At 34.3% G+C, this 18,051-nt stretch overlaps 1 protein-coding gene across 2 annotated transcripts; it reads right to left on the bottom strand.

Moving 5' to 3' along the window:
* Positions 1 to 2,786: 2,786 nt before the first annotated feature.
* Positions 2,787 to 15,868, bottom strand: LOC136205616 (uncharacterized). 2 transcript variants are annotated; one of them, XM_065996290.1, is made up of 10 exons: positions 15,555 to 15,868; positions 10,656 to 13,473; positions 9,498 to 9,950; positions 8,633 to 9,361; positions 6,916 to 7,743; positions 6,084 to 6,764; positions 5,550 to 5,987; positions 4,576 to 5,292; positions 3,708 to 4,442; positions 2,787 to 2,956 (listed from the first exon to the last, which is right to left on the bottom strand). In XM_065996290.1, the coding sequence occupies exons 2-9, from the start codon at positions 13,455 to 13,457 to the stop codon at positions 3,708 to 3,710; spliced, it is 7,383 nt and encodes a 2,460-aa protein (XP_065852362.1). In that variant the 5' UTR covers positions 13,458 to 13,473; positions 15,555 to 15,868; the 3' UTR covers positions 2,787 to 2,956. The 2 variants fall into 2 exon arrangements, with proteins under 2 accessions (XP_065852362.1, XP_065852361.1); XM_065996289.1 differs by lacking the exon at positions 2,787 to 2,956 and having other exon boundaries at positions 3,387 to 4,442.
* Between the last annotated feature and the right edge of the window lie 2,183 nt (positions 15,869 to 18,051).

The following is an 18,051-nucleotide window of genomic DNA, read 5'->3' as shown; positions in this document are numbered from 1 at the left end:
TATAAAGAATAATATACTTGTTTAAGGGTTTTAATTTAGGAAATTAACATTCAACTTATAAAAAATTAAATATGTCTACACTTTTCATATTAAAATCAGCCCCTCCAAACGTGGAGTTCTGTCTCCGCCACTGAAGCGACCCGCCATTAGTTTGCCTGCACAATATTGAGACAGTGCCGCGAAGTTCTTAAAAAACGGGACCTCGTCCGCGACTCACTCCACATGTATCAATTCAATATTTTTTTTCTTTTAATTACTAAGCTTCAACACATCAAACAGAAACGAAAATGGACACAAAACACTACTGAAGAGGAGTTTTCGTGCTAACATAGCAATTGACTAAATTTGTGTTTGTGTCTATGCATGCTCTTGTTTATGTGTTTTGTGCCTATGTATATGTTTAACTAGTGTCCATATATATATATATATATATATATATATATATATATATATATATATATATATATATATATATATATATAATGGTATAAGTAAGTTTTTTAATTTAATTAAAAAGATAAAAAAAAAAATTGGATTAAAGAAGAAAAATATGTTGAGCAGATGGGTGAATAGCTACTGCATGATGGTGTCAAGATTTGCCATTGCACATTATAATGTACTTATCTATTGAAATTGAAGAAACAAGTTGAAGAGAAAATGAAAAATGTATTAAGGGTCCAAATGTTCCTTGAAATTGATAATATGGTCTATTTAGTACAAATCAAAGTTATTTATCAACTCACCATAAAATTTAGAGTAAATAATTATTAAGTTATCTCTTTTTTACTTAACACACTGTTTAGTTTCCCTCTTTTGAAAAACACATTATAAAGTCTATATTCTTTGTCATTGTTAACCTTTTGATCATTCTGCTTAATTTTTTTTTTAGATTTTTAATCGTTATATTTAGCATATACAAATTAATAGAAAATAATGGAGTAACATGACCATTTTGTATTGTATTATGGCTGTCCTGAAAGCTAAGATATGTTCTATTAAAAAATCTAAAAATAACAAACAAAAGGACTAAAGAGTTAATACTGACAAAATATAGAGATCTTATAATGTGTTTTTCAAAGTAGAAAGACTAAACAATGTGTTACGTAAAAAAATGGAGACTAATAAATTATTTACCCTAAAATTTATAATATTTAACAAATTAGTCTAAATTTGACAAACTTTTATGTATCAAAGCTGAATTTATTTAGTCTAATTTATCAAATATTATCAAATTTACCTAAATTTTGATTTGAACTAAACTGGCACTCCCTAACAATTTTAAATGGTGTTTTGACCCTTAGTTCGAGTGAAAACTGATGCGTTATTGAGGACTAATACTAACTAATGAAGTTAAATGAATTAAGAATCAATTTTGCTATGGAAGATCAATTTAGTCCAAAATGAGCATCAATTTAACTCATTTAGAATCAAATAAATCCAAAACAACACATGTCAGTATAATAAAGTGAAGAGTGACATGAATCCATGGACCACAAGCAACAAAAGGAATTAGGCCATAAAAGATCTGATGTATTCCTCATTCTCAGCAACAAAGGCTAAAATACAGATAACAACCTTCCTAATATGCCACCATGTGTATGACATTAGAGAAAAGTAATACCGATACAATGAAAAAATACAAACTAATACAATAAATAAGAAGGAAATGCTAGAATGCCCCAGAACACCCCCCTCACAAACTGGAGAGGAAGACTCGTGTGCTGCTTGAGTATGTTGATTATGAGCCTGAACTAGTAAAGACTGCGACCTGATCATCAGAAGAGGCATGAGCATGAATGATAATACCAACATTGACTTGATCACAAACATAATGGCAGTCTATCTTAATGTGTTTGGTGCGTTCATGAAGCACAAGATTGGCTACATCACAACTTGGTTATCACAGTTGAGAAGAGTAGGTGACAAAGTCTTGAGACCAAGATCTTTAAGAAGATCAGTAAAATAGGTGATTTCACAAGTGGTAAGGGCCATGGCTCTGTATTCTGCCTCAGTAGAGAATGGGCAACAACTGTTTGCTTTTTGGCTTTCCAGGATATAGGTGATACTCCAAAGAAAATATGGAAACCAGTAGTTGATCGCCTGGACATGGGACAACTAGCCCAGTTACTGTCACAATAGGGAGGCAAGAAGAATGCCTTGAGACAGAGTACTTGCCAAGGACCACAGGATGAATTTAGCAGCTTACATGTGCACAGTTGTGCGTTTCTACAGAAATTGAGTCAACAATTGAACCGAAAAGGCTATGTCTGGTCTAGTGATAGTAAGGTCAACATGATATAAAGATGGATTAGTGACATGATCTCCTTAATTAGGTGTGAACTTGATACCACTTTCCATAGGCAACTTGAGAGGCTTAGAGTGCAACATACCAAATTCCTTTAGAACATCCCAAGTGTATTTCTTCTGAGACACAAAGAATCTTGAGACAGATCTATCAATTTCGAGACCCAAAAAATATCTTAAGGGGCCCATGTCTTTTATATGAAATAACTGAGACAACATATGCTTTAATTTATCAATAGCTGACAGACAACTTCATGTGATAAGGAGGCCATCAACATAAACCAGTACAACTGTGATAGTAGTGTCAAATTGATGAATGAGTAAACTGTAATCTGACTTTGATTGAATGTATACAAGAGATATAAGAGAAGTTAAAAGTTTAGAGAATGAGAGAGCTTGCACCATCAAATAGATGCAAATGGCTACAATCGGAAGAGCCCTGAAGTTTATTGATGATCAAAATAATTCTGATTCTTAGAAGTTTGTGCGCAATTTTCGTGTTTGCTTCAATGATTTGGCACGGAATGATGCCATTTGCTTCAGTTTGCAAAGATTCAACATAGCTTCGGCAGCAACAAGGCATGATGATCAAAATAATTCTCAATCTAACTTCTTTCTCACCCTACTTGGATTAACCAACCTTTGATACCATCTAGAAAAAGTTAGAAGAGGGATAATATGAAGTTCTGTTATTGAATGATTATAGGGTTACAAGCTTATTGATGATACTAGAATAAGCTAGTAACCAATTTGCCACATCAGCAAGATATCACAACTGAAAACTATAACAGAATAGTAATAAACTATAACAGACTAACAAACTTCCAACACTAAGAGAATTGAGAGGGAAGAGAAATTCTACTTTACTCCCGGTGTAATACACCCGACCAATCAAAAGAGGCCACTTATACATGTTTATTTCTTAATACCGATCATCTCCCGTGGATAGGGAATGAGAGCAATGAAAATAGAAATGAGATACCTTTATATGGGTGTAAATATGGCTGTTATGGTCATAATATCCATCAAATGAAACAGTTGTAACAGTCATAACAGTTAATTAATTTCAACAACAACAAAACTATGATACACTAGAACTTAAAAAGTTAATTAATTGGATGGTTCTGTAATTTTGACAAGTAAATTAATTGTTCACAATCAATAAGAACAATAAAAAAAACACTAGAGATCGATTAGCTAAAGATCAAACATATTACCAGCACACATCCCCTCAATGTTGAAAGTGAACATTCAAATAGAAATAGATAGTTTAAGAACATAGAATAACTGTTCTTATTTAAAATGAAAAGCTGAATGCATTCAACAAATTTAAAAGGAAGAAAATACTAGATAAGAAGAGTGGAAATTCTATTAAAAGGAACAGATAGAAATGTATCACTCACTCACTGATTTGTGAATAACTGCTGCACGGTAGTGTTAAGATTGCCATTCCAATGCCCTTTATCTGTTTCTGAAAGTTGTACTCTTTTCAGCTCTGGTGTGGTTGAGGCTTCTTTAGAGAAAACCTTGATGTTGGGACATTTGCTTACAATTACTTGCGTCAAAGAGGGAAATTCCAAGTTGCATTCTACTGAGCAGAAGCTAACAAGGCTTGGCAAATTAGATAGTCTCAAATTCTCTAATCTGGTGAAGACAATCTTCTCCTTTGATTCATCGTCTGATCCCTCATTCGAAACAATTTCTGACACGTTGTCGCAAAATGTTATACCCATTGTTCGGAGTTGCACGAGGCTTCTTGCTGTTGAGTGTCCCATCAAGCTAACCAATCTTCTGCAATTTTCTACATCTAAATCCGTTAGGTTCTGGAAGGAAGCTGTGAATGGTGCCAAACTAATCAAATTGCCACAAGCCACTACTTTCAAAAACTTAAGAGTTTGAAGAGCCTGGTTCAGTCCTTCCCCTGGGAACAATTCCTTGAACACACTACACCTTACATACAGTGTTGCCATATTATGGAACAACTTAAGCAGATCAGAAGGAGAGGCGTCCGATTTACTATGAAAGCAATGTAGTTCAACAACCTTAAGTTTGTCAAAAAGTTCTGGCAGGAACTGGCTTTCCTCTATCATCAAGGCATCCTTGCTTGTCAAGGACACATATCCCAAGTTGGAGATTATCTGGAAAACAATAAAGCAAAAGCATGTTCAATCAACAAGCATGAAATGTCCAAATTTTGAAGTAGAAAGAACTACCATTTTCCTTTTGCAGTTTGTTTCAAAAAGATGAAAAGACAAAAGATGCAGGGTCTACCTTGGAGAATGAGAACAGCGATTTGTCCATTTTTTTTTCTAATGGGGTCTTCAAAGTTTCAGTGAAAACCTCCAATTTGTCACAACGATAAACACTCAACCTTTCCAGCACTGGGCAGTCCAAGGTGTGGTTTCCTTGAAAGAAAAACTCAAGCTTTTCTAGTTTCCAAAGATCCAAGTTCTTAAGACGAGGAAACACAAACTCAGGAGCTTCTTCTACTACTCCTTCCTCTTTTGTAACCAGTTCCACAACCCCACAACTGTCCAATTCAAGGAGTTCAAGTTGTTGTAGGCTTTTAGCAATTGAGAACGGAAAGAGACTTTTTAGATTTGGGCAATTCCAAACATACATTGAGCTTAGTTCATCAAACGAGACAACTCCTTTTGTATCCTCATTCCACACACACCTTAAATTCACCACATTCCGGATCTCCAATCTTTTCAACTGACTTGTTACTCTTTCCATTTCTTTTGCATTAATCAGCCCGTGAATATCAAACACCTCTTCTAGTGAATGGCAATTCTTTATGACCAAATCCTTGAGATTTTGGAGTCTTGCCAATATATTATGGGGAAAAATTTCCATTAGTTGTTTACCATATTCCACCTTCACTACTTCCAATTTGCCAAAGGAATCTGAATAGAGCTGGTTGCTCCAAATCATCCTCAAATTATCCATTTTGATAACTTGCATTTTCTTCAAGTTGGGGAATGAAACCTGCATTTTATTGATTATATACTATATTAATAGCTATAGAATGTTAGACCAAATCAGAGCAGCGAAGACGGATCATTGCAAAGAAAATATCACAACAGTAGCTCCTGTATATGAAAACAACCTTTTTACTTTTAGAGGAATTAATTGATTTTTTATGCAATACTATATAAATGAAAAAAGGTATTTATTTGGAAAAAAATTATAAGAACACAAATTAAAAAAAAAACAAAACAAAAAATAAAAAGGACATGAACCACCTTTTCATCAAAGAGAGAAGTTGTTATTTGGAGTTCAGTATTGGGTACAACATTTGAACTTGAGGAATCGGAGACAAATGCCATTAGTTGAGGACAGTTTTCAATTTGCAGCTCTTTCAAGGAAGGGCATTCAAGCATATTACACATGCTGAATTGTGCAAGTTTTGGAAGATCTTTGAGCTTCAGAAAATCTAATTTTAGCAGTCTCATCATCATTTGTTCATCCTGTCCTCCCATGGCTATTACTTGTTCCATCATCCCACAGTTTGAAATCTCTACCTTTTTGAGATGTACGAGACTTTTAGCTACAGATGATGAAAACAGAAAGTTCAAATTCCTAAAACCATCTACCATCAAGCTCGTCAAACTTTGGCAATTCCATATGTCCTGAATGTCAGTTGATAATGGTTTCAAGCTCTCCAGGTGAGGAATAACAACCTGTGGACAAAATGTTTAGACTAGTCAAACATTTTGCAATTTTACAAAAGGCTTCATTTAGTTTATCACTAGAAGATAAGTTGATAAATGACTGACCTTTGACTCAGCAACTGCATTGCTGATATTTATTTGTGGACAACCCACTAAGGTGATCTCTTTCAAGCAAGGACATTCCACAGAACCAATTCCAGAGTAGAAACCAGTTAAGTTTGGCAAATCCTGGAAAATAATGTATTCCAATAAAGGAAATACGATAGTAGGAGCAATCGTCCTTCTATCTTTTGATGCAGGTGGAGCGATAATCTCTTCAACCATCTGACAATTTGTGACTTGTAAGTTTTTGAGTTGTACAAGGCCCAAGCACATGGTAGGAGTTAATATATTTCTCAAACTGCTGCAATTGTGGAATTTCAACAATGTGAGGTTCTTCACGTCCAGCATATCTTTAGGAATCTCATCCCACACATGCCTCAACTGTGGTAGATCAATCAATTGAAACTCTTTTAAGTTGGACAAATAACCAAAGCTTCTATCAGCATTTAGCCATTCCAAATCATATAATTCTTCTAACAAATCACAGTTTCTTATCTCAAGTTTTTCCAAAGCAATAAGGAAAGATAGTAGATTGGATGGAATAGCAACTGACTGGAATGCACAATCATCCACCACTAATGAAGTCAATTTATAAAAGAACTCAACTGGAAGTTGAGCAAGCCAGTTCTCCTTCAACTCAGGAAATTCAGAGAGTTGCAAATGTTGCATGCCATTGAAGCCAGCCTATAAGAAGAAAAATGTGAAGTTAGCTAATGCTATTTGAAATTAACGTTTCATCAATTTTATATAAGAAAAAAAAAGGTACATCAAGCTAAAGCAACACATAAAATAAACAAAATTGCAAAAGAATGGGATTTTATCAATCACAACTTACCCTCTCCACATACAGTTGTTTTATAGTTAAGTTAAAATCCCCAACCCAACGCCATTTGTCGCTTTCTTCTGTTACATATACTTTCTTTAGCTTTGGGGCGTACATGTTTCCCCGAGAGAAAAATTTCATCTTGGGGCATTGTGTTACAATTACCTCTGTCAGGGATGGGAATTTCATTGGGCAATTTGCAAAGCTAAAGCAAATGAGGCTTTTTAAACAATGAAGTGTTAGACTTTCCAATTTGCTGAGAGTAATCTCAGTTTGTATTTCATCTCCTTCAGTTGCTACAATTTCCGTCACCATATTACATTCTTTGACGCTCATGGTTCTGATGTGCACCAAACTTTTTGCAGCTGTTGATTGGAATAAGTTCATCAGTCCATCACACTTTTGCACATCCAATGTTTGAAGATACTGGAAAGACGCAAAAGATGGTACCAAACTGATTAATTTATGGCAAAGAATAATGCGAAAACTTTCAAGATTTTGAAGAACTTGTTTATGCTGGGACCCTTGATTCCATATATGCCTCATAATAGGAAGATTACACAATTCCAAGAATCGTATCTGTGCAAGAACCCCAACGTTTTGATCATCACCAGCAAGCCCACATGGGAAAAGCTCTTCAAAATCACTGCAGTTCACGTACAGTTTTTTAATATTCTGAAACTTTCGGAGGAGGTCAAATGGAAGGTTTGATGATTTATCATGGAAGCATTGGAGTTCCAGTTCTTCTAATCTGTGAAACAGCTGCGTGGGTACGTGACCTTGATTTATCATCATGGCCTCCTTGTAACTCAAGTTCATTTTCTTCAAGTTGGGTACCAGCTGTTAATATCAGTTAATTAATATCAACATCACCAACAATGATACGTACAAAAATTATTTGCAGTTTACAAAATCATAAATTATATAATTCTTTTTTAAAAACTATCCCTCTGTTAATGTTGGGAGAATATTAAGGTGTTTTGCATCTCAAGAAATCATTTATAGTTAAATAATACTCCCTCCATTCCATTATATAAGTCATTCTAGTGTATTTCATACAAATTAAGAAATATATTGGTTAAAGGGCGGCCCGGTCGCACTACGCGTCCCCGCTGAGCGAGGGTCCGGGGAGGGGTCTCACCACAAGGGTGTACTGGGGCAAGCCTTCCCCTGCCAATTTATTTGGCAAGAGGCCGCTCCTAAGACTCGAACCCGTGACCTCTTGGTCACACGACAACAACGTTTACCGTTGCGCCAAGGCTCGCCCTCCTAAGAAATATATTGGTTAACTAAAAAAAAATTCTCTCTCATATCACTATTGGGGAATAAGCATTGGAATATTAAAAAACACATGCATCAATACAAAAAATTTAATATTTGGACCAAAAAACTAAACTAAAAGTTCTTGGAATCCTAGAATGATTTATATTTAGGGAAAAAACTAATTTGCTAGAATGACCTATATAATGGAATGGAGGGAGTACATGATTAAAACATTTTACTTTTTTAATCTGTGTGCTCAAATGTTTACAACAAAATGCATGAAAATACTCAGCAATTGAAATAATATATTTCTTAGGAAAACTTAACTTGAACTTTATAATTATTGTCTATAAAAATGTATGCATAGACATTAGAGCCTTGAATCCCTTTATTTTTTAAATTCTTTCACATTTATCTCCTGATTTATGAATTTGACACACTGAATTGTATGGGAAAACATATATACCTGTCTGAAAGAGAAAAGGGGTTGGACCCCAGTTGTGCTCTTGGCATGTGTTTCTTGCATTGGAGATTCAAAAGCAAAAAGCTCCAATTTTGGACATCTATGGATCCACAAGGTTTCCAGCACTGGGCACACTAAAGTATGAACTCCAGGATAGAAATTCCTCAACTCATCTAATTTCCAAATCTCAAGGAACTTTAGCTTAGGAAAAACGAAGGTTGGAGATGGTTCTAATCCCCCAACAATAAGTTCCTCTAATATCTCACAAAAACTTACGTCGAGCACTTCAAGTTGTAGAAGATCTATCGCTATTGAAGCTGGAAACAAACTCTTCAAACTAGAGCAATACCAAGCAGTCACTGAATGCAAGTTGCTCCAGCAGAGAGTCTTCATTGCATAGGTATCTCCATTCCAAACATGCTTCAACATCGGCAGGTTTTGCATGTTCAAAATTCTTAATGGTAGCACAAGTGTTTCTTTCACTTGCATCACTTCCTCCATATCAAACACTTGTTCTATTAAGTCACAATTTTTCACAACCACATCCTCTAGATTCCTTAATCCTCTGATCAACATATTTGATGGAAATAGTTGTAACAACTCTTTGGCATGTTCGACCTTCAACACTTTCAATTTTTCAAAGGAACCAGCTGCTAGGAATTCATTTTTCCATATCATCCCCAGTCTATGCATGTGGAATATTTGCAATTCCTCCAACTTAGGAAATGAAACCTAAAATACGAATCCCATAATTATGACAATGATTGATAAGAAAGATATGACACAATTACATGGTTAGAAAACTAAGAAGCCACAAGTATTACTCAGAACTAGCAAAAAGGAAAAAAGAAATAAATAGATAAATTACCTTTTCATCAAAGAGAGCTGTGACACCCACATCAGTCTGTATAGAGCTAGAGACAAATGTTTGTAAATAAGGGCAACTCTCTACCCGTAAAACATTCAATAGAGGACACTCAATTAAATTCCCAGAGCAAAACCTTTCCAGTTTTGGAAGATGTTTGAGCTTTAGAACATCCAGTTTTGGGAACAAAATCTTCCTTGTCATCATCATTTCTTCTTCCACTCCCGAAAATATTACTTCTCGCATGGAACCGCAATTGCTTATCTCTAGCTTTTCCAGTTGTGCAAGATTTTGTACCATGGATGACGTAAATATATAGCCTAAATTCCAACAGCCGTCCACGATCAAGCTTGTCAAGTTTTTAGTGTATCGAGATATATCTCTAAGTTGGTTAGACCATATATTCTTCACACTAGTCGATAGCAGCATCAGATTTGTCAAATTGGGAAATTCAATCTGCAATCACAATCACAACCACAATATCCATCTTATTCTTTTAAATACAAAATAATTTGCCAAAAAACATAAAAGAAAAAAAAATTAGTAGAAGGAAATGAAAGGACAGAACAGATCACTAGCTAGTGCATGGAAACTAATCTCTAAAAATAGTAGTCAGAAGCTTTGATGTGTTATAGGGAAAAAGGAAAAAAAAAGAGCCATGAAACATGAAGTAAATTAATTATATCATTGGTCAATAAATTTTGCACATCATTTGTTCATTAAAATTTTCAATTAACTCCAATTTAGCTGGCCTTTTCTAAATTTACAATACTAACTAAGGCACTCATAAATGGCAATAGTGAGATATTCATTGAAGATTAGAAAACAAAGGTTTGGATGTATATATTAATTCATTGACAAGGCATCATGTAGAGCAAAAGTAAGACAAAAGAGAGAACTTCTATAAAAAGGGCGGCCCGGTGCACTACGCGTCCCCGCTGAGCGAGGGTCCGGGGAGGGGTCCCACCACAAGGGTGTACTGGGAGCAAGCCTTCCCCTACCAATTTATTTGGCAAGAGGCTGCTCCTAAGACTCGAACCCGTGACCTCTTGGTCACACGACAACAACCCGTGACCTCTTGGTCAAAAGAGAGAACTTCTATCTCTGAATAAATCCTAAGGGAGGAAAAAAGAGATAGCATTCACAAGATAACTACCGTACCTTATCATTAAAAAGCCCCAATGGAGTTTCAAGCTCATCTCCTGAAATGATCTCCCCACTAGCTATCGTTGGCTTCTGCATTCTCTGCACTTGGGAGCAGAAACTTCCAAACTGAGGAAGATGATCCAGCGTCAGTGTCCGTAATTGTTCCAACTTAATCGCTTCATCTATTCCATTGTCATCGTTGTCATTTCCAACAATCATTTTGATAATTTTGCAGCTACTAACATCAAGTTCTTCTAGCTTTTCAAGACCTCTGAACATGGAGAATGAAAAGAGATTCCTCAATAAGCTACAATTCCCCACTTTTATCCTTCTTAAACTGCCAAAGGACCTCATCTTTAATGGAGCACTACAAATCGTCTCCAATTTATTCAAATTGTTCAAAGATAACGACTCCAAGTGAGGAAAAGCAGTGACATGGCCCAGACTTCTCCAGTCAATGATATACTGAATACCTAGACTGTTTTGAATGAACAGATGTTTCAACTGAGGAAAACCCTCCTCATCTAAGTTGTCGAGCACATTCTCCACACCCTTTAAGTCATCCAGATACAAGTCTTCAGTTCTCATCAAAAAACCTTTCACCCTTTCCAAATGCTCGCTTGTATTGAGCTTGAGCTTTAACATTCTTGAAGTTTTATATTCAGCATTCCAGTCCCACTCCTCTCCAATAAGTATTTTAAAATCTTCCAATTGTTTTACAGGTAGATCTTTTGGCAACATCTTCTCATCCATAATATGCATATGCATAGTGACAAGCTTGGGTAAATTCGCCAATTCAGTCAAGTTCGCATTCTTGTGCTTACCATTGTTTACCTCACTGTCCTCCCATTTTACAAAGCTGTTTTCCATGTACAACTCCTCCAGTCGGGTCAAGCTTGAAAGTACACTTGGCTCAATTACTTCCAGGCTTGAACAGCCCTTCAAATCTAGAAGTTTCAAATGAATCAAATTACCTATTTCTCTTGGCAAACAAACGATAGTACAATTGACAAGGCTAAGAACCTCTAGTTTTTTAACCTCTCCAATTAAAGTTGCGTCTTCCAAGACACAAGAATCCAGACACAATGTTTGAAGGTCCTTAAGGAACTGAAATGACAAAGGCAATGAGGAAAAAGATGCATTCTTCAGATTCAAGACTCTGAGCCCTTTCATGCCTCCAAAAAAACCGTCCCCAATTTCCAGAGACAAATCCCCATTGTTTAGTAGAAAGAACCTTAGCCGGGGGCAATTCAGAACTCCAGAAAACTGAGGAATTTTGCCATCAGTCAACACGATCGCCGTGCAATTTTCCAATATATCATATTCTGGCCAATCGCTCATTCTATTGCTGGTAATGACAGGTTGATCCTTGGTTGCAACTGCGATGGCGAAGTTGTAAACAAGATCATGCATATGCAGTACACCATCCTTAACACCAGCTTCTAGCAACCAGCAAGAGGCTTTAAGATCATTAACCAATGAATGTAACCTGTTTCTTGCGGCTTCTATTGTGTTGCAGCTTTTAAATATACCCAAACCAATACCATATTTCAACAAATATTTGATGTCAATGTTGAGCGGTCCATTTTGACCACATAGTAAGAACACTAACTTGGCATCAGCTTTTAAGAAATTGTAGCTTAACTCAAGAGCTGAGTTAACTTGATCATCAATTTCTTCATGATCAAATTGCTTCAACCGCTCCAAGGAATCCTTCCACTCGCACGATTCCTGATTTCTCAATGCTGTTGCGACTGCCGTGATTAACCCAGGCAAGCCTGCACATCTTTGTGCCACTTCATATGCTATATGTTTCAAGCCAGCATCTACAACCTTTTCCAATTTTTTCTGAAAGAGTTGCCATGCTTCTTCATGCTGCAAAACTTGAAGGCGGAAATACTTTTGTACACCCATGGTTAACAAGACGTTACGATATCTGGAAGTCATCAATATTTTGCATCCTTTACTATCTTTGTCATTAGGAATTCCTATCTCCTCCAATTTGATTCTTGTCCAAATGTCATCAAGAATCACAAGGACTTTCTCCTCCTGTTTCAGACGTGCACATAACCGAACTGCCCTCACTTGCGTGGAGTCGACATCAAACTTAAGACCCAACCATGCTGCAATTTCTTCTTGAATGGTTTTCAGGTCAACAGTTTGAGTCACCTTTGCCCAAGTCACAACTTTAAATACACCATCTCGTTTGACTTCATCGATAAGATGCTGAGTAGCTAGCGTGGTTTTGCCAACGCCTGGCATTCCATACACTCCAATCAAATTGAAGTCAACATTCTTCAATGCTCCCACAATTTCATTCAAAACATCAGTTCTTGATTCCAAGGCCTCATAGTCTTTCAAAGACTCTAATTTTTGGACATCCAGAAGATAGGAAATTTTATTGATGGAGTTCCGTTCTCCTTGGACTTTAGCAAAGACTGGTGTGTATTTCTTGGCTTTTCTACTGAACTGGTAACGGGTCTTCAAATTAGGACAGCAACCAATGAAGCAGCTCCTGTTTGCACTTTCATGGTCTTCAATAATCTTCTCGGCCACATCAATAGCATCATCCGCACTCTGAAACCAATTCGTTACAACATCTTCAATTAGTTCTCCATTTCTTTTGGCCTCATCCACACTGTGTTGCAAGCTCTGCCTTTCGTTTTTCAGCTTATTAAGTTGCTCCTTGAGGTCTTCAATGTTGCTTTTATAGTTCCACACATAGCGAATTTGGCGCCAGACGGAATCAATCGCCTCATCAGTAACTCTGGATACGATGGCCTCGCCAATTTTAGCTCCTACTGCAATCTCTGTCATTCCTTGATCTCTCCCTCTAGGTACATTTTTGAAGCAAAAATAATAATTAGAAACAACACCAATAAATTGGCATTAGCCCAAATTACAATAAGATTGAACTTAAACGCCCCATTGTTTCCAAAGTGTAAGGTCTAATCACCATATAAACTAACAACAATTTTTTAGACTTTATCCACCATAAAATATAAACACTTTATTAAATTTTTCGTTGTTTCTCTTTTGACTAACTTTTTCAGCCAAAAGGGCCAATATAGAACCTAAACTTTTGCCTTCCGATGGATCAATTAGAACAATATATGACATTGTAATTGAGGACCTATTAATAGCTCTTCTTGAGATTTATTAATGACAACAAATGTTTCTAAGCTGACATGATCCATCAAATTATTATTTAAAACTTGGGGAACAACTCAGTAGCCATTGCGAAAGACCTCAAATTGATGGTCAAGCAAAGCTTCTGAAAGGAGTAACTGCAATGACTCGGTCGAGTCAGGATTAGCTCAGTCAGCCAGAAGCGGCCTGGTCATGCCGGGTGTCAAGTTAACTTGTTTTGGTTTATGTCAAACTTTTATATTTGGTTGCTACAAGTCTATAAAAGCGAGAGTTGATTTGAAAAAATTAGTTAACAATATTTGTTGTATTTAATTGATGAGAAATTATACTCTACGCCAGGCATACCACCTCAAAATCTGAGGTGGTATGCCAGACCAATGAAAACAAGACAACTATTAAAAATAATAAATTGTATTTCCTCTAAATTATATGCGGATAATCTTCCTAAACCAAACAAATCATCTCTAATTTTGCAGATTACCGCCTGTAAAAATTACAACTCTTATTCACCGGCCGCCACCACGCTCTATAATTCTTCTTTGTCTGTTATTTTTATTTTATTTTTTCCTTCTTCCATTGCTAGAGGATAAGTGAAAAACTGAATAGAATTGATGGTTGAGAGGAGAAGGAGGATGAGAAACTATGTACCAGCGGCAATACTTTTAATTCCAGAAAAGATAAAGGCGATTAAGAACTAGAATTTGGATCTGATTTTTAAAAAAAAGTTTTAATTCCAAAAACCCAAAATGAATTGAAGTTCCTTGAAGTGTTTTAATCTCATTGGCTAGGCATACCACATCAGTGTTTTGAGGTGGCATGCCAGATGTAGAGTATAATTTCTCTTAATTGATACTATAGTTTCACAAATGTAATATTTGTTACTAGTAATTGATTACTATACTGTGTGACAAACGTAATATTTGTTGCAATTAATTTAATGTGACAAATAACATTTTGACAAACCAAATTCGATACACTATAATTAATTTATAACGAGAACGTGATTCATTATACTAAATATTGGGTGCGGAAACCTTTTTAGAATTTTTGCTATGAATAGACATCTAATGAGATACCATTCGCACACTCATAACATAAAACCTACAAATTTTAATCCATTTACAACTCAAACCAACACATGGGTTTTCAGTTTCAGTTATTAACTACTACTTTCCTTCCACGGTAGATGTCTTTCTAGAGAATTTTGTTTGTTGCAGGATACATTACCTTCCTTCCACGGTAGATGTCTTTCTAGAGAATTTTATTTGTTGCAGGATACATGACATTTTGCGTCAATCTATACATATTTTGCTTCGATCTATGCATATTTACTTTTACTAAATATATCCCTATTTATTGACTTTTTGTCTTGAAAACGGATAAATTACTAGTGGAGACAATTAATACAATACAACGTTAATAAAGTCTTTAATTAATATTAATTATATTTCTTAATTAATCGTACACTAAACTTAAAAAAAACATATACAAGTTAACTTGTTTTGAGGAGTAATATTCTTACTTTTAGTATTTATTAAACTATTATACCACTTAATATTTTCCATATTTATAATATTTTATTTACTTAATTTTAAGTTTTATCAAAAATCAGCTTACTTTACAAACTTTTTTTTTTTTTTGAAAACGAGCTTACTTTACAAACTTTATTAACCCTAAATCTATTTCCATCGATCCATTTACCTTAATTATTAACGCTCACTAAGAAATTTTTTATACTCAAATAAATAGAAAAAAAAAATGTACCTGTTTGTTTCGGGAACGAAAGGATCGGCTTGAAGATGATGCCCTCTGAGAATGATCGATTAGATTAATGGCGGATTGGAAACTCTAAAGAAGAAGAAAAGGCTAAATCAATCTTTCATCGCTCCCTTTGACTTGTTAATCAGATGAATTTTGAATCTCTTCAAACTATTTATGGAGTTTCGGAACAAGCTGCTTCATCTGTAAGTTCATGTCTTCGTTTTGGCTGTCGATCGAATGGGGAAATCATTTACTATCAGATGAATTTCAATGTCGCCCATTTTTCAACTCTTTTTCTTTGTTTTGGGAAATGGAACGCTGGTTATTATTAATTCTAGGCACAATACCCAATTCGCTCCTCAACCTAAGACTTCAGAGTCAAATTAGGACCTTAAACTATTAAAATCATCGATTAGATCCTTTAACTAAACAAAAATCATCAATTGAGTATTTTAATAAACAAAAATCATCAATTAAGGTCTCATCGAAATTCATTCGGTTGAACAGTTTCAAGACTTTTTCCCCAAACTCATTTTGAATCAACACAAAAATTATTATAGTCCATATCAACTAGTAAAAGTTTCTGATTTTAAGATATAATGAAGACTTAATTGGTAATTTTTACTAAATTTAGGGATCTGATTGATGATTTTAATAGTTTAGGACCTTAATTGATTTTGAAGCTTTAGTTTATGGAGCCAAATGAATATAATACCTTAATTCTCTAATATTAAATAATTAAAATATAGCTGAACTAAATTAAAGGGATATAATTAATGTATGAAAGTTTAACAAGATCAATTTTTAGTCTTGTACTATCAAATTTTTTAGAAAAGACTGGATTGTCGTGGATCATAATTTATCGATAAATTGAAGCAAATTTGTGTATTTTTTTGTTGGTTTTTTTTTATATTAATAACAAAGTAAATAATGTAGATAGTTTGACTATAAAATTTCTAATTAACTTTTAGTTAGCAGATTTAGTTTTTAGAATTTCTAACAATTTTTTTTTGTAATTTTGTTAGTAATACAAATTTTGTAATTTCTTAGATATAATTGATATTTTGAATGTCTGAAGTGACAGTTAAATACCAGACAAAACAAGTTTTCTAATTTCAGATAACGTATTACTAAAACTGATTTTGTTTATGAACGTTATAGGATTAAATTTGTACCATTTCATATGTTAATGCTAAATTTGTATTTTCCTTGAAACCTAATAGCTAGATTTAGTATTTATCCTCAAATTAAATAAATTGGTCATTTCTTTTTTTTTTTTTGATAAAATAAATTGGTCATTTCTTAAAAGTATAGGAAAATGAGCAAATTAAAAATGCTAAAACGGATGCATAAACCACACATGTTTTGATCGAAAAAAAATTCACCGATCATTTTATTGTAAATTTCATAAAACACAAATATTTATTTGCAACTTTTAAATTAAATAACCTGTTTTTACAAATCAATCAAAGTCAGAAGATTTGTTTTTCTAGTTTTAAAAAAGAAATTGAAAGTAAAATTAATGAATCTTAGGTTTCGGCAACAGGTAATGAATATTGTAATAGAATACTCGTTATATTAGAAATCTTTTACTATATTTAGTTAGCTCTATCACTTTTTATTGTAATGGAATCGCAAACAAATATATCATTCAATTTTCTTTTTACAAATTTATGTAATCAACGTTACCGTTAAAATAACTTTTATATTTTTATTATTAACAATTATTATTTACAGATATTAAATAATAAAAAAGAGAGAAAATAAAAAAAATAAAAAAAAATAAAATAAAAAACGAAAAAATGAAAAGATAAAAATAATAATAAAAAAAAGATTTATCTTTTCGTTTTGTACATTTTTCTCGTTTTATTTTTACTTTTCTCCACATTTTTTATTTTACTTTGTTTTTCGTTTTTTACTCGTTTTTCCTTGCAAAAATAAAATTTTGTAGTTATATAGTATAATGGTAAATGAGGGCGAGCCTTGGCGCAACGGTAAAACGTTGTTGCCGTGTGACCTGAGGTCACGGGTTCGAGTCTTAGGAGCGGCCTCTTGCCAATTAAATTGGCAAGGGAAGACTTGCCCCCAATACACCTTTGTGGTGGGACCCCTCCCCGGACCCTCGCTCAGCGGGGACACGTAATGCGACCGGGCCGCCCTTTTTTTTTTTTTATATAGTATAATGGTAAATGACATTTTCATTAAAATATTTTAAATTTGATAATTAAACGTTATAATGAAATTAGTATTTCATTATATTACACAATTTTGATTAAATTACACATTTAATGACATTATATTGCATTACGGAATACTAAATGTCATGTAATTGTTAAAAATATGAGAGTGGACAATTCCTGATACAAAAACACTATTTACAGTGACAACTTGATTGGTATAACATAATTAATACGAAAATCATTTAATAAGATTTATATATATGAACATATATATATAGAAGATAACATGATTTTGACACAAAATACAAAATTAGCATGTA

The sequence above is a fragment of the Euphorbia lathyris genome, chromosome 9 (assembly GCF_963576675.1).
Source record: "Euphorbia lathyris chromosome 9, ddEupLath1.1, whole genome shotgun sequence".
Classification (NCBI taxonomy): Eukaryota; Viridiplantae; Streptophyta; class Magnoliopsida; order Malpighiales; family Euphorbiaceae; genus Euphorbia; species Euphorbia lathyris.
Note: the sequence above shows the minus strand (reverse complement) of the source record. Positions and strands in the feature narration are given on the sequence as shown.

What these genes read in the sequence shown, in the direction of transcription:
- LOC136205616 (XM_065996290.1), bottom strand. Translation starts at nt 13,457, where the DNA reads ATGACAGAGATTGCAGTAGGAGCTAAAATTGGCGAGGCCATCGTATCC. An exon ending in CCCTTTTCTCTTTCAGACAG is followed by an intron (nt 7,744 to 8,632) that starts GTATATATGTTT and finishes TGATATTAACAG; the next exon opens with CTGGTACCCAACTTGAAGAA. An exon ending in CGCTGTTCTCATTCTCCAAG is followed by an intron (nt 4,443 to 4,575) that starts GTAGACCCTGCA and finishes ATTGTTTTCCAG; the next exon opens with ATAATCTCCAACTTGGGATA.